At 39.2% G+C, this 14,665-nt stretch overlaps 2 protein-coding genes and 2 non-coding genes across 4 annotated transcripts; 2 read left to right on the top strand and 2 right to left on the bottom strand.

Annotated features, from left to right (window-relative positions):
• Positions 1 to 139: 139 nt before the first annotated feature.
• Positions 140 to 3,915, bottom strand: LOC116252427 (WEB family protein At3g02930, chloroplastic-like). Its single transcript, XM_031626682.2, has 3 exons — positions 3,657 to 3,915; positions 3,112 to 3,331; positions 140 to 2,976 (listed from the first exon to the last, which is right to left on the bottom strand). Exons 1-3 carry the CDS (start codon positions 3,674 to 3,676, stop codon positions 433 to 435), a joined length of 2,784 nt encoding a protein of 927 aa, XP_031482542.1. The 5' UTR covers positions 3,677 to 3,915; the 3' UTR covers positions 140 to 432.
• Positions 3,916 to 8,589: 4,674 nt separating this feature from the next.
• LOC116252428 (putative pentatricopeptide repeat-containing protein At1g31840) lies at positions 8,590 to 11,593 on the top strand. The gene has a single exon (XM_031626685.2). The coding sequence runs from the start codon at positions 8,700 to 8,702 to the stop codon at positions 11,469 to 11,471; it is 2,772 nt and encodes a 923-aa protein (XP_031482545.1). The 5' UTR covers positions 8,590 to 8,699; the 3' UTR covers positions 11,472 to 11,593.
• A 478-nt stretch (positions 11,594 to 12,071) lies between these two features.
• TRNAM-CAU (transfer RNA methionine (anticodon CAU)) lies at positions 12,072 to 12,157 on the bottom strand. The gene is given in 2 exon segments: positions 12,072 to 12,107; positions 12,120 to 12,157. It is a non-coding gene; the product is annotated as a tRNA-Met (tRNA).
• A 2,422-nt stretch (positions 12,158 to 14,579) lies between these two features.
• TRNAM-CAU (transfer RNA methionine (anticodon CAU)) lies at positions 14,580 to 14,665 on the top strand. The gene is given in 2 exon segments: positions 14,580 to 14,617; positions 14,630 to 14,665. It is a non-coding gene; the product is annotated as a tRNA-Met (tRNA).

Genomic DNA, 14,665 nt, shown 5'->3' with positions numbered 1-14,665 from the left:
CTTTGCGGAGCGTGGTAAAAGGGTGAGAAGTGGTCTAGAGCGTAAGTGATGAGACGTATCCTTATTGATTGTCGTCGCTTGCTTCAATTATTTATAGCAATCATACAGAGGGTACTGTAAAAGATGACCCAGAAGGGGATAAGAATAAGAAGATTTAAATACAATTCAGTTCTCATCTCGCTCAAACAAATGAGGAACAAAGTATGAAGGCCAAAGAAAATTTTGACGTGATCAAAGAGTTAAAAAGGAAAAAGAAGAAAAACATAAAAGTAAACACACCGGCGTGCGAGCAGGCTGCAGTGGGTAATCACAAACCGAAATGAACACCACAATTTACAAACACATCATCTTAGAAACGAGAACCATAGGCGCACCTCTAGAAGCTCAAAAGGCGGACAAATGTTTCTTGCCTGTGTCGCACTTCTGCAGATTTTATTTGCAGGAGTGTTTTTTCTTCAGCAGACCTCCAAATTTATGTAGTAATGCGTTCTTCTTCTTTTGATGATGTTTTTGTCCGTCTTCCACGATTTCTGATGCCAATCCATGTCTCCGATTCAAACTGCCGAATTGCGACTTCGAATCAAAATCCTCATCCACGGATTCATGCATGGTACTCTTTGGTGAAGAGTCATTTTCATATGTTTTAAAGGTTTCCCACTCAGTTTCGTCTTTGCTATTCTCAGTGTTGTTCATGCTGCCATGCACAGGCCGTGCTTTCAGGTCTGAAGGAACAACGGTCACAGAAACGACATTCTCTTGTTGTTTCTTTACGTTACCAGTGGAAAGACTGGATATGAACTTCGCTTGAATTTTTTCGTTTGGTGTCTCGTCAGAAGTCTCGGCCACCTTTGGGACTTCTGTAACGTTCTCTTCAATCTTTTCATAAGCAGTCTCAACAGAAACCTCAGCCTTCCTTGGAACTTCTAGACCATGCTTTTGAATCTTTTCGGTATCATTCTGAACAGAAATCTCAGCTTTTATTGGAGCTTCTAGACCATTCTCTTCAATTTTTTCATGGGCAGCCTCAGCAGCAATTTCAGCTTTCATTAAAACCTCTAAAGTATGCTTTTCAATCTTCTCGTAAGCAGCCTCACCAGGAAGCCCAGCCTTCATTGGAACTTCTAAACCAACCGTTGCTTTGGTCATTAATTTGCCATCTTCCGCGTCTTTTTGTGAAGCTTTCTCTGCTAATAGCTTCGATAACTCCTCAATTTTCGCCAGAGCAGCAGCTTCTCTGTCAAGGAGTTCTTTGTTTTCACGTGCAAAGTTAGCTATATCGTTTTCTTTGCGGTGTAAAGCCTCCTTCAATTGAAGAGATTCAGATATAGCATTTTCTGCAACTTGCTTTGCGCCGGATAGTTCAGATTTGACCTGGCAAAGGAAATTTTGCAATTGAACACCATCTTCCCTTGCCATTCGAGTTTGAGCCTCAGCAGCTTTAAGGGAATTTGTTAGCTTGTCTGCTTCACCTTTAAGGACTACGATTTCCTCCTCTGATCTTTTAATACGGCTTAAGAAATTCAGTTCTTTTTCATGCGAATCTGCTTTCGATCTTTGGAAGTCAAGTTCATTTTGTTTAACAATGATTTTGTATTGATCAATCTCCTTCATCGCTTCATCAATCACGGCCTGATACTTCTCCTCTGTTTTCTGAAGGACGAGCTTCAAGTCGTCCACCTGGGACCTTGCTTCTGCAAGCTGGCCTTGAGTGGTATCAAGATCTTCTTTTGCTTTGTTACTTTCCAAGGAAACTTCACGTATCACCAAAGCCAAATCATCCATCGCATTCTTGCTCTTCTCTTCTTCTTCTGTAGTCTTTTGCAGTTCATCAAAGAGTTTGCTCTTCTCCTCCATTAGGCTTTGAATTTTCAGAGCCGCTAGTTCTTCATTCTTAAGAGCTTCTTGTTTCTCAGCCTCCATTATCTCCAATTCACCTTTCAGAGATCCGATAACCCTAGCCATGGAATCGGTTTCAATTTTTGCCGTCTCAATTTGCCTGTCTGATTTCTCCAGATCACCTCGCTGTTGACAAAGAGACATCTCTAAAGACTCAGCGCGTAATCTAAGTGAAGTTATCTCAGTTTCAGCTTCTTGCAGAAACAAATTACTCTCTTCCAACCGCTTCAGAAGTGAAGCCACCGACTCGTTAGAAGCCTTCTCAGCAGATTTTGCTTTGTCAACTTCGACTTCCAATGATTCAACCTTCTTCTTCAGCTGTTCTGCCAAATCAATAGCATTACATTCTGAATTTTTAGCATCATGCAGTTCAACACTTAACCTTTCAATCATTAGTTCACTTTCCACAAGTTCGGCTTCAGCCATCTTTGCTTTCTTCAATTCCTGTTTTAGTGATTCCGCTTCAGAAGTCAAATTCTCCACCAATATGGAAGCTTCCTTGGCCTTGGATTCCCACCATGCATCAATTGAAGCGTTTTCTTCGCGAATAGCCAACTGAGAAGCGCGTGCTTCATTCAATGCATCCCTCAATTGATCCAATTCTGCAGTCAAAACCTCGACTTTCTTAGCATTCTCCTGTGCAAATTTAGTCGCATTTTCAGCACGCAGGAGAGCAGAACTTTTTGCTTCAATGGCCATTGCTAGCTCCTTCTTCATCCTTTCCACCTCTTGATTTGCAGAAAGCAGTGCTGATACATCAGCAGCATGCTTTTTCTTGACAAGAGAAATCTCCGATTGCCACTTCTGCTCAATCCTCTGCATCTTGTCAATGCTCGCCTGCTCCAGCTCGTCGGCCCGAAACTTCTCAATCTCACAATTCTCCTCAGCTCGCTTCTGAAGAGCAAGTACTTCAGTCACCTTCTCGTTTGCTTCGTCCGTGGCTCGCTTTGCCTTCTTAAGGTCTTCCAGTGCTTGTGATTTCTCATCTTCTGCTTTCTCCAGCAGTTCTTTCGTATTCTTCAGATCATCCTGAAGAACCACCAACTGGCTCTGCAACTCCGATCCCTTCGAAACTCGCTTCTACACGAAAATAGGAACAAAATCAAACAAATGTTCTAGCGTAAAATACTCGGGAACTCACCAAATTTTCCAAAAAAAGTAAAACGTCAAACACAGTTTTCATTAACAAAGGGTTTCAGATTCTCTTTTTCTGACCTCAGACGTGTTGATCTTAGGTGATCGGCGTTCTGATGACTTAGATTCAACTGATCTTGGCCTGGAATCGACCATTCTTGGTGACCCATCAAGTGACTGCCTCCCCTGACGATGAGCAACGGGAGAAAAATCATGTTCAGACTTGTTTGGCGGTCTGCTCAACTTGGTAACCTTAGGCGAAGGATCAGAGGACTTGGGCAGCGTCTCAAACAACCCAGTTCTGTATTATGTGCATCACTCACCTTAGTACAAATGGACACCAAGAACAGAAATAGAGAAACCAAGGATGCCAACAGAAGAACATCCAATCAAGTAACACCGAACATGAATTTGGAATCCCGAAAAAAAGAAACAAGAGTAAAAGGACAGCAGAAACAGAATAAGTGAAACAAAGGCAGAAACCCATCAAGCAAAAACAGAGACGCAATTGCATAAGCCATGGCAAATGCATTTCACGCGAATAAATACAAACGCAGATCAGATCTACATGCAGAAAAATAACAAACCCAACAAGAAACATATGGGAAAAATTAAAAAATACTTACCTGGTTCTTGAGGAAATCATTGTTGCAGACAATTGGAGGCGGAACAGCAGGTACAGTGAGAAATGAGTATCTCCACTCTTAGCTCTAACTTTCTCTCACTTCTTCTTTTCCCTTTTCATCTCCTTCCGTACTTTCTTCTTCTTCGTCTTCCTCTTCCTTCTCCTTCCCTCCTCTTCCTTCCTTCTGAGAGTGCTAAGGCACCCACATTGTGGAAAAACAGAACGGGTAAGTGGTAACCAACGCCTTTATTGTCAGGGACTCGATGGCAAAATGGTTTCCGTTGAACTGAAAATTTTTACTCATTTTTGTGATTTGGGTGTTAACCCCAAGTCCAGGCAGTATTCTCAGATTTGGCCCTCCAGGAATCCGGAAATTACTATCGTGTCTACTCTTTCGTTAAGTTGTCCAACATTCCTTGTAACTATTTAATAGCTCAATAGTTCTCAGGCTGTTGATATATATATATAAACTGTGTTTTGTGAATATAAATGGTGTAATTTGCATGTTTAACAATATACAAATTCACATAAAAATCAAGTTTTTGGATCATGTAATGAGTTTTAAAACCAAAGAATATATATATTGTTATTTTAAAAACTTATTTGTATATTCTAAAAACGTCATTTTTATAATTTCATAACGCTCTGCATGTCGAAATTTATATTCAAAATGTAAATCATATGGTAGTCTCAACATGAAACTTATTGAAAGCATGCCAGACATAAATGCAAAACAATTAGATATTAATGGAATGAGAATTGTATTTATAATGGCAGAAAATGTGCAACGTTCGTACTCAAATCTGATCCAGTCATGAGCTTTCGCAAAAAATACCATATTGATCATTGTATTTCTAAAACTTAGAAATCTATTCTTGAAAAGTGATTATTTTTTGCTTTTAGATGTAAATGGCACATAAGTATAGTTAGTTTTGCTAAAAGAAAAAATGTTTCTAACAAAACCTAAAAGTTGTTAAGTTATTGATTCAAAATCAAGTCTCAACCTTACTGTTGTTCTAATTTGGAGTTGTCTTTAACCACAATCTTGTCTGAATCAGGATGAATTTGCAGTCCAGCTCAGGGCACTGGCATTTATCTAATAAAAAATGTCTGCACAATTGGAATATCCAATTAAACATTCAGTGTTCATTTAAGAAACCAGATTGAGATGGAACTAGCAATTAGAAAATATTTGACTTGCCTGGCATTGTGATCAATGAGATGGATTAAGTAGTAAAGCACATCCGTTCATTCAACTTTCATTAATTTTATATGAGAATCAACTAAGCGGTTGATTCTACATGGATCAGATGATAGAGATTAAGTTGAAAATGAACAAGCCAAATTGTTTTTTTAATAAACAATAATACCCCACAAATGAGTCAAATATTATAGTTTAAGGAAAATGATTTCTCTCTCTCTCTCTCTTTTCTCCGTTATTCTTTGTAGGGTATTTTGGTCTCTTAAAAAAACAGTTTAACTTCCATATTTTTAATTTAATCTTTACTATTTGTTCTGCTTAGAATTGATAAACAATATGATTTAAGGGCCTTGTATCTCCCTGCCAGTCTCTCTCTTCCCCTCTGTTTGGTCCATTGTGTGCGTGATATATATATATGTCAGGAATAAATATGAGACCCATTGATTTTTTTGTTCAAAACCTATTTTAAATGCAATATAAACATCTTCATATATAGACTATTTTGATATAAAACATGTTTTGGTTCAAGTTGTGTTAATGAAAAATGTTGTTTTTTGTATTATCATGCCACGAGGGATGTTTTTTTTCTTATTATAAAAACACTATTAAAGTTTAACAAATGATCAACTTAGTATATACTTTTGCATCGCTCATTCTTAAGACCATATCAATAAGGTTAGCTAAATCGAAATCAAAGGGTCTAGATTCCTAACTTAGTTGTTTGGTTTTTATCAACTTTTATATATATATATATATATATATATATATATATATATATATAATGCCAAATATAGACGTGATTTGCATGATGACTTTGGGAGAGATATTGGAAAGCTTGAAACCAGCAATTTCCTGAAAATGGTTCAGGTTGTCGTGTCATAACAGATGGATTGACTTAGACTAATGAAGCGATACATACGCCCATTTTCACCGCTCATTCCCAACGAATAAAAAAAAGGGTATTCTTGTAATTTAATGGGAGGAAGAATGTGCCTTTCCAAAGGAAGGAAATAGAGGGAGAGAGAGAGAGAGGGAGATAAAAAGTAAAAAAAAAAAAAAAAAGAAGAAGATTAAAGATAAAGCAAGAAAGCCAGAGATCCTGAAGCTTCCTTTTGGCTGTTTTGGTGAATTTGGAGCTGAAAAGCTTTAACGAATACGAAGGGTGAAAGCAGATGAAAGGAAATTGCAGCAGTCGAAGTCTGAAAAGCAGCTTCGATAATGACTCATATGAGCCCTCGTAGTAGTTACTCCCTTTTATTTTCATTATGGGCAAAAATAACGGGGTATTTATTTAGTCTCTACCGATTAATTTTCCTTGAGATCCCTTTGATGCATTATTCATCTCGGCTACAAACAAACAGTGAGTGACAAGCATTATATTCATTCGAATTCAATGATATATTATTTGTAGGTTCATCCAAACCCCTCAAAAAGGCCAGAGATCCTAGATACATAAAAATATATCATTAGAAGTTTTATGTTCGTCGTAAACTACCGTTGGTTTTTAAGATGAATATCACAATTTATATGGGTATCTTTTACAAGGAAGCATTTTTTTTTTTATATATTAAGGAAAGGAGAAAAGAAATGCTTCATGTTACAAACTGCCACGTTGCTGGAAAATAAAGTCTTTGTGGAGAGACGACGAAACATAAATCCGCGACAGTGAAAGGCGTGAAAAGGAACGCAGATCCGAAGGAGGACTAGTGGCCTACTTTTGAGATCATATTCATCATTTTCCTTTGTGTTTTTTTTTTTTTTTTGGCATCTCATTTTAAAATCTTCCCTCCTGTCCTTGTCATTTCTTTTTGGTTTATTTACTTTGATTTTTTTTTTTCATCTTAATTTATTCCTCTCTCTCTCTCTCTCTCTCTCTCTCTCATGGAGCAGAGATGGAACAAAGTCAGCGACCTTAAACCAACCCAGCCAAGATCGCTGCCCCCATGTTTGGCTTTAGTGAGAGCATGCATTAGCTTGCCAGCGGCGGCACACAAGTGTGTAGTGGATTAGTTCATTGGTTGAGGCGGTGCCAGAAGCTTTTTTTTTTTGTTTTATGATGGGATTGAATTAATTTTTCTAAATTTTGACAAGTGTTGAAATATCATTTTTTAAAATTTTTATAAATGATAAGTAAAAGTTTCTAAAATTTAGACGTAACTTTTTTTTCTTGGATTGCTTTAAAAAATTGATGAAGTTGATGCAACTACTTAGGGGTCCCCTGTAAGGTCAGGGAGAGGGCGTTGAGATGAAAGCCAATATTATTACTCCTTTTGTTAACTAGTTGCTTTTGGATTACATGGGGGCACCGTTGTTCTTAAAAGTTTGAAGTAAATCAGTTGAACCAAGTTTAACATCTTCTTCTTGTAAATGGAAGGATTCACATTTTCATAAAAAAACCAACAAGAAAGTATAAAAATAGGAAAGGATCAAAGTATAGAAATAAGAAGTTATAAAAAAAAAAAAACTGTCCGATGAGTTTATCCCAAAAATTAGAACAGATTCATTGAATGAAGGCCAGGAGATGTCCATTCGTGGGCCGGTCAACTTCTTCTAACGCTGATTCGCAAAAAAAAGATGATTTCCAGTGAGAAAAACAAAAAAAAAAAGATGTAGCTTCTGGGCTTGGTCTCCCAGATCCACTTGTACTACCATGGACCTACTCTGTGCCCCACTCGCTAATAACTTTTAGTATTTCATGTGCAGAAAGGTTCAATAGAGAGGCTCCCTTGGTGACCAAGTTATGAAGGAAGATGAATTGGCTTCCAACCTCAGTAAAGAGTGACCCATTTGTTGTACAATGGGAATGAAGACACATGCAGTGGTTGCTATAAATGAAAGTTGATGTAAAATGTTATGTCACTACTCTAGGCTCTAACTAGATGGACCCTGCAAGGAACATTCATTTATTTCACAAGAAGCCAACTCCTCATAACTGAGTTCAACCTACCACCTACCAAGCCTCAAGTTTTGCTTTACATGCAGAAGATGCCCATTAACTGGGAACCTACTGGCTGGCTTTAAGTGAAAACCCTAATTGCCGAAAAAAATTAATGCGATTTTGAATAAAAGAGCGTTTGATACACCCAGAATCATGGAATTTTAGAACCAAAATGCTCATTTTTTCATAAATTGAAATTATTAAACAAACGGAGTATTTTGGTTTTGGAATTATAGAACTAAAACCTGGAATTTTGAGATTCTAGAATGGAATTTTGAGGAGGAACTATGATTATGGAATTTTCATTGTTGAATCAAACTTTCAAACCATCAAATGCCCTGAAGAATGCCGATGGATCTCATTCAGATTGGACATCCAAATGAAATGCTTCAAAAAAAAGTTGTATATGAATTCTAATTAAGAAATCAGTTTGGTTCTACGGTTCGGCAGTTTTAAACAACTGTTTTAGAAGTAAAATTCATACATATTGAAAGTGGGTTGCTAACATATCATAATGAGGTTCTTCATTTGCTTGTTTATTTAAGAGTTGGGCTCGGATAAAAATGTGAAAACAACAGAAAAATTTATGAAAATTTTCTCTTCTGTACATGAATATGAAGTGAGCAACCGATAAACTGGATATTGTAAAAGGTACATCCAATTGAAATTTGACTCATTGATATCCCTAATTTTCACAAGCACACACACACACACACGTGAAAATGGTCAATTTGGCTCGGACCCGGTTAAAGATAATTGGACCAGCTCCACCCACGTCGTGCCGGACCCCTTTTTCGAAAGCCTCTGGTAAAAATATCATCTCCGGCCGAACGAGGGTAGTGGAGGAGGGAAAGGCCCCGCCGGCTGGCACTAGGGTTTCTCTTCGAGCTGGACGAAGGATGTAAATGCTTTCTTCATTCAAGGTACACAGAAAGCCGTCTCTCCACTTGGTTCCTTCTGCTTTCAACCTCAGTTTCTGCAAGAAGCCCATCGATAGATTATCAAAAACCGAAGGAAAGGATGCCCTCAATGGCCTCCCCGAGTCGAAATTCGACCCGTTCGATCACTTTTCTGCGGCGGAGCTACAGCCCAAGAACATGGAATCGATCCTCTATCGTCTTCGATCGGAACCCATTTCGGCGCTTCGGTTTTTCGAGTGGTCCGAGCGACATTTCGGCCATTCCAGTCATACTACTTCTTCCTACTGCAGCATCATCCACATCTTGCTCCGCCGGGGTTTGCTGGAGCCAGCCGGCCGGATTGTTGACAGGATGATTCAGTGCGGGAAAGAAGATTGCGATATTTTCGACGCCCTGAGCTCGGGGTTTGGGGAATATGGTTCGAATCCTGGAGCTGTGTATGGCTTCCTTGCTGCCTGTTATGCTCATCTGGGGATGCTTGATGAGACTGTGTCGATCGTGGGACGAATGCAGGAAGTGGGGATTTGCCCTCCGGACGATACCTTGAAAATGGTGGCTGCCTTAGCGGTGGACAACGATAGAGTTGGTCTAATATGGAAGCTCTCTAGCCACCAATCTATCTTTGAGGTCGTGATCGATAAATTACTCAGGAAAGGTGATGTCAAGAAGGCGAGGGAATTGATTGATGAGATGGAGAAGAGGGGATGTAAATTGAACATGACAGCAGATAATGCACTGATTGAAGGTCGTCTGAAGTATAGTCAAGTAGGTGATGTGAAGAAGCGTGTGTCATTGGCGAGCAACAGAAAGGGAACCAAACACAATTTGGAAACTCTGAGTGCTGTGGTTCCTGTATTGTATCGGTCTGGACAGGCAAGTGAAGCAGGAAATCTGATTGGGGAAGTGCTAAGGGAGATGGTGAATGTGAGTTCCGAAGAGTATTGTCGTATAATTGATCGGCTTTGCAAGGAAGGTTGCTTGTCTGGGGCACTTGACATTCATAAGAAGTTGTTTGAAAGATTTAGAGCCCCTGATATCATAGCCTGCAACAAGATGTTGGGTAGACTGTGCAATAGAAACGACATTGGAGCAGCACATAGGTTCTTTCTTGCTTTTGCAGAAGGCGGGCCTCTTCCATCGGTTGTTACATATAGCATTGTGATCAGAGCTTATTGTGAGGCTGGAAAGTTGGAAGAAGCTCTTGAGCTGTATAATGTAATGCTGCAAAGCAATGTTGCTCCGGATTTGGTTGTTTATAGCATACTTCTTAATGGTTTGTGCAAGCTAGGCAGGGTGAGAGATGGATGTGTGCTTGTTGGTGTTGCTCTGGTAAAAGGGCTTAAACCGGATGTGGTAATGTACAGTTCTGTTATAGATGGCTTTGTTAAGATCGGCAATGTAGAGAAAGCTTTTGAGTTTTATATACAAACGTTGAAGGTAGGAATTGTACCTAATATAGTTACGTATAGTACATTGATTGATGGGCTGTGTGAAAAGGGTAGAATCCTTGAAGCATTTGGATTCTTTTGTAGGATTATTAAGATTGGGTTGGAGCCTTCTATCCTGACTTACAGCAGTCTAATTGAGGGATTATGTAACACTAGGAACATAAATGAGGCCCTTGAAATGTATCAGCATATGGTGCTAGAAGGTCATAACCCTGATTCTGTTGTTGTTGGCATACTGATAAATGGATTAAGCAACGAAGGGTTAATGAAAGATGCAGTTCGGTTTTTTCTGAAGGCAATGGATGCCGGTATTGAACCGAATATTGTTATGTTTAATACGCTAATGGAAGGATTTTGCAGAGTAGGAAAATCTGAGGATGCATTAAAGATATTTAAGCAAATTCAGTCCAACAATTTATTCCCAGATGTTATTACCTACACGATGATTATGAAGGCCATAGCAGACAAGAAAGAGTTAAAGCTGGCCTTAAATATTTTCTTTCAGATGATAAAGAGAGGCTTCTTTCCTGATGCTGTATCCTACTGTGCTCTCATAGATGGCTTCTGTAAGCAGAAGAAAATAGCAGATGGCTACAAGGTTTTTGACATGATGATGAGAGCTGGCCTTTTGCCGGATACAGCGACCTATAATGTCCTCCTCAATGGCCTGTTCAAGGAGGGGCGTTTGGAAGAGGTGTCGCATCTCTTTCATCAGTTGAACAAACGGGGAGCAAAGGTTGACGTGATAACATACAACACCATGATCAATGGCTACTGTTGTGCAAACAAAATTGATGAAGCACTGAAGTTCTATGAAGAAATGAAGACGAAGAGGATGGAGCCTAGCATTGTGACGTTAACCATTCTAGCAGACGCATTCTGTAAACGTAGGAAGATGGATGAAGCATTACAAATATTGAATGGTATGCTAGAAAAAGGCCCTCTACCAAACGTTGTGACATATAGTTGCCTGATTGATGGATACTGCAAAGCTCAGGATATTCAGAGCGCATATGATCTTTATGATCAGATGGTGGAGGGCACTGTTTCCCCGAATATCATTACCTACAGTTCTCTAGTTCATGGTTTCTGCCAGGAAGGTCGATTAGAAGAAGCATCACTAGTTTTCCAGTGTGCTTTAGAGAAGGGTCTGATGCCAGATGCAGTTGCTTATGGTATTCTGTTGCATGCTTATTGCAAAGCGGGGAAATTATCTGAAGCCTTGATGCTTTATCATAGGATGGTGGACAGTGGAGTTACACCTGATAGCTTCATTCGCAGCATCCTTGCTGAGTATATTGGAGCATAGGTGTAAACGACGTGCTGGGTGCTGTAAAAGGTTTTAATGTAATCCAGCGACTTCCACTTTCAAAACTGTAAAATCGTGTAGATTTGCTATTTCCTTGTGTAAATTCAAGAACAAGATGTGAGAAGCTTTTTCGATAAATTCATATATATATATATATATATATATATATACATATATATATATATATATATAGACACACATATGGTTCTTATGCAAACTGGAACATCGGCATGGATGCCTGCTGTCAACAATTTTCTGTATTTCTTGGGACCTCACTGATCAGCATTTCTTGAGCATCTATTTGGAAATATAAGGGAATCATGAATAGATGCCACAATGGTCACGAGCTACACTTTAAAAATGAAATGACTTATCGAGTTATGCAAGTGTTTGCATTAAGGAGTAAGTGATATCGCTATATTGTTCAACACTCAAACCTGAGGTAACCGACTAATGTAACGTGAAAACGTCCCGAGTCCGAACCTTTATATCCCTTTTTACCTGTTATCCTAAAGAAGAAATTAATCCTAAAAGAAGAAATGAAACGTGAAAACGGAAACTGAACTTGCTTTACTACCACAAAGTGCAAAAAAATAGAAATGGGGTGAGAGAGGCTCGAACTCTCGACCTCAGGATCACTCTTGTAGCTATGAGACCTACGCGCTAGCCAACTGCGCCACCACCCCGTATTTGTAAGTCAAAATATTCAAACATTAAAATATTCGTTTTCCGATGTCAAACGACTGATCAAGATTACGAGAAAAGAACTTCTCCTTGAAGGTCACCGATCAACGGTTCCTGATCTATCCGGGTATTGGCCGAACCGAGCGGTTTCTCTTTCTAATTTTCTTTTAAGTTTGAACCCTTTGTCATATTAGGGAAATCGCAAAATCTGGGCCGACGTCCGATCTTCGACTACGCTGCCCCAGATGTGCTTAACTGTACATAAGGAAAGGAAGCCGACTCGTTCAAAACTAAAAATGACAAAACTGCTGCTAAATCTTTTGGAGTTGATATTGCCAGGTAGAAGTCGATCCTCAGTTCACCGCGTAAAATGCTGCCTCAATGCCAGTATGCACGTACGTAGAAGGAAAATGCATTATCCAGGATTATCTACGATATCCAATGTTGAATAGGGTATTAGTAAATAGGGGTGTAAATATGACAAAAATATCTATCATTTTTTTTTTAATTATCCATCAAGATGGATCAGACAGCTCTGATTAGTTAGATGATTATTCTTAAAAATCAAAGTCTACATTCAATTTTCATATATATACACATATATATAAATACATGTATGTGGTTGTCTTGTCCAAAAGAAAGGAACGAGAAAAAGAATATCTCATCTCCAAATGCATTACCATAGCGAAGTGGCAATCTCATAGTTTACTTAAAAAATCAAGGGCCCTGGGATCGTTCTGCCTGAGATTGCGTCCAGCCTTTAAATATAGAACACCATTTTGATTTGGCCAGCCAGCCTTCTTTCTTTCTTTGGTATATTAAAGGAGATGCAGAAACAGGGAGGAGGAGGAGGAGGAGGAATCGAATCATCCTGTTCCATCCATTGGCGTTACAACTTCCTGAGCCGTCGAGCCAAGGATGAGCCGGTCCTTCTCGGCGAGCCGATCCTTCACGGCAAGCCAGTTCTTGAAGAAGAACACGACAGGCCCTGACCACGGCGAGACGAGCCAGAGAAGCAGTCGCCGACGGCAACTCAGGGCCTCAAGATGCTGTTGGTCCATGGACATGGACCAGCTTCCCTACGAGCCCATTAGCAAGATCCAAAATGAGAAGGCGGTGGCCGTCGCCGTCTCGTCGTCAACGACGCCGGCAGAAGAACCAGCCGAGCCCCGTCTTCTGAGGTCCGGCGCCATGAGGAGGGACTGGAGCTTCGAAGACGTGAAGAAGGCCAACCCCATTATGGTCAAGTAATTACAAGCGCCCCAATGTTGTAGGTTGTGCATTGTTCGAGGTATGATAATTGGCGTGATCTCGTCCGCTTTAGGAATGATCTCGTCGTTTTGACGACGATGTACACCTTCAGATCCATCATATATATACGTGAAAGTAAAGAATTGTTTCTCCATTATAAGTTCATTCAATTGCTTTATCAGTGAAAATGTTTTGATTTTTTTTTTTTTTTTGGCAATACAAATGGTGGCAAAATTTTAGGTAACTTAGTGGTGCCTTTATATTTGTGTTTAAATATTTGTGTACTTTTCCTCAGGAAGCTATGATTCAACAATTCATCTTACTCAGTTACGAATCAGCAAACCATATTATTACATACATTTATCAAAAAAAATGAGAGAGAGAGAGGGAGAATAGATAAAGATAAGTAACCTTAAATTTCTTAGTTCTGGGACTTTTTGCAGTATGAAATAATAGCGATTCTAAGCAGTTCTACTTATATTCATGATCAGTATCAAAAACTTACTTTATTATATTTGTGATATGTGTTATTCCCACCATAACCTAACATGCTAACAGACATTTAGAATAATCAAAACGCCCCAGTGTTGTCCGTTCTTTTTATGAAACTTGCCTTGTACATGGTCATTTTTATAGGCAATTCCAGGATAAGTATGAAGCGTCCACTCTTTATACCGTCGATATACTCCAAAGATGAACAAAATCAATATAGCTGCATAATAGATGAAGAAAACCAGGAAAAAAAACTTGCATCTTGAATGTTGGTTATATTCAAAGCCATATTCTAAAGTTTTTCATGAAACTGTAAGATAAGCTCGAAAGTTACGAACCTAGTTGTTTACGACAAGTTCAACATTTGCATTACCATCCGGAATTGCGTGTATATTCGATGTATTGTAGGAAAGAAATCGTAAGTGGGATCACCTCATCAAAAGATGGTTCTAATTAGATCGGATGTGGCCAGATTTCGGCGGCCCATGTGTATTGAGGTTTTGATTCAGCATCGAAACTTGCAGCCTTTATCCGAGAGTGAATCAACGCTAGGATTCGAACAAGAATAAATGTGGAACACAAGACTTTGAGTTCAAGTGAGGTTCCGTTTTAAATAATTATGCCCGAAAAAACGATTGGTTTTACCCTCATTAAAGTTTGTTCTACGGTTTTTAACAACAAGGGGTGGTGGCGCAGTTGGCTAGCGCGTAGGTCTCATAGCTATAAGAGTGATCCTGAGGTCGAGAGTTCGAGCCTCTCTCACCCCA

Source organism: Nymphaea colorata, chromosome 4 (genome assembly GCF_008831285.2).
Source record: "Nymphaea colorata isolate Beijing-Zhang1983 chromosome 4, ASM883128v2, whole genome shotgun sequence".
NCBI classification, from domain to species: domain Eukaryota; kingdom Viridiplantae; phylum Streptophyta; class Magnoliopsida; order Nymphaeales; family Nymphaeaceae; genus Nymphaea; species Nymphaea colorata.
Note: the sequence above shows the minus strand (reverse complement) of the source record. Positions and strands in the feature narration are given on the sequence as shown.

What these genes read in the sequence shown, in the direction of transcription:
- LOC116252427 (XM_031626682.2), bottom strand. Translation starts at nt 3,676, where the DNA reads ATGATTTCCTCAAGAACCAG. An exon ending in ATGATTTCCTCAAGAACCAG is followed by an intron (nt 3,332 to 3,656) that starts GTAAGTATTTTT and finishes CACATAATACAG; the next exon opens with AACTGGGTTGTTTGAGACGC. An exon ending in CTAAGATCAACACGTCTGAG is followed by an intron (nt 2,977 to 3,111) that starts GTCAGAAAAAGA and finishes ATTTTCGTGTAG; the next exon opens with AAGCGAGTTTCGAAGGGATC.
- LOC116252428 (XM_031626685.2), top strand. Translation starts at nt 8,700, where the DNA reads ATGCTTTCTTCATTCAAGGTACACAGAAAGCCGTCTCTCCACTTGGTT.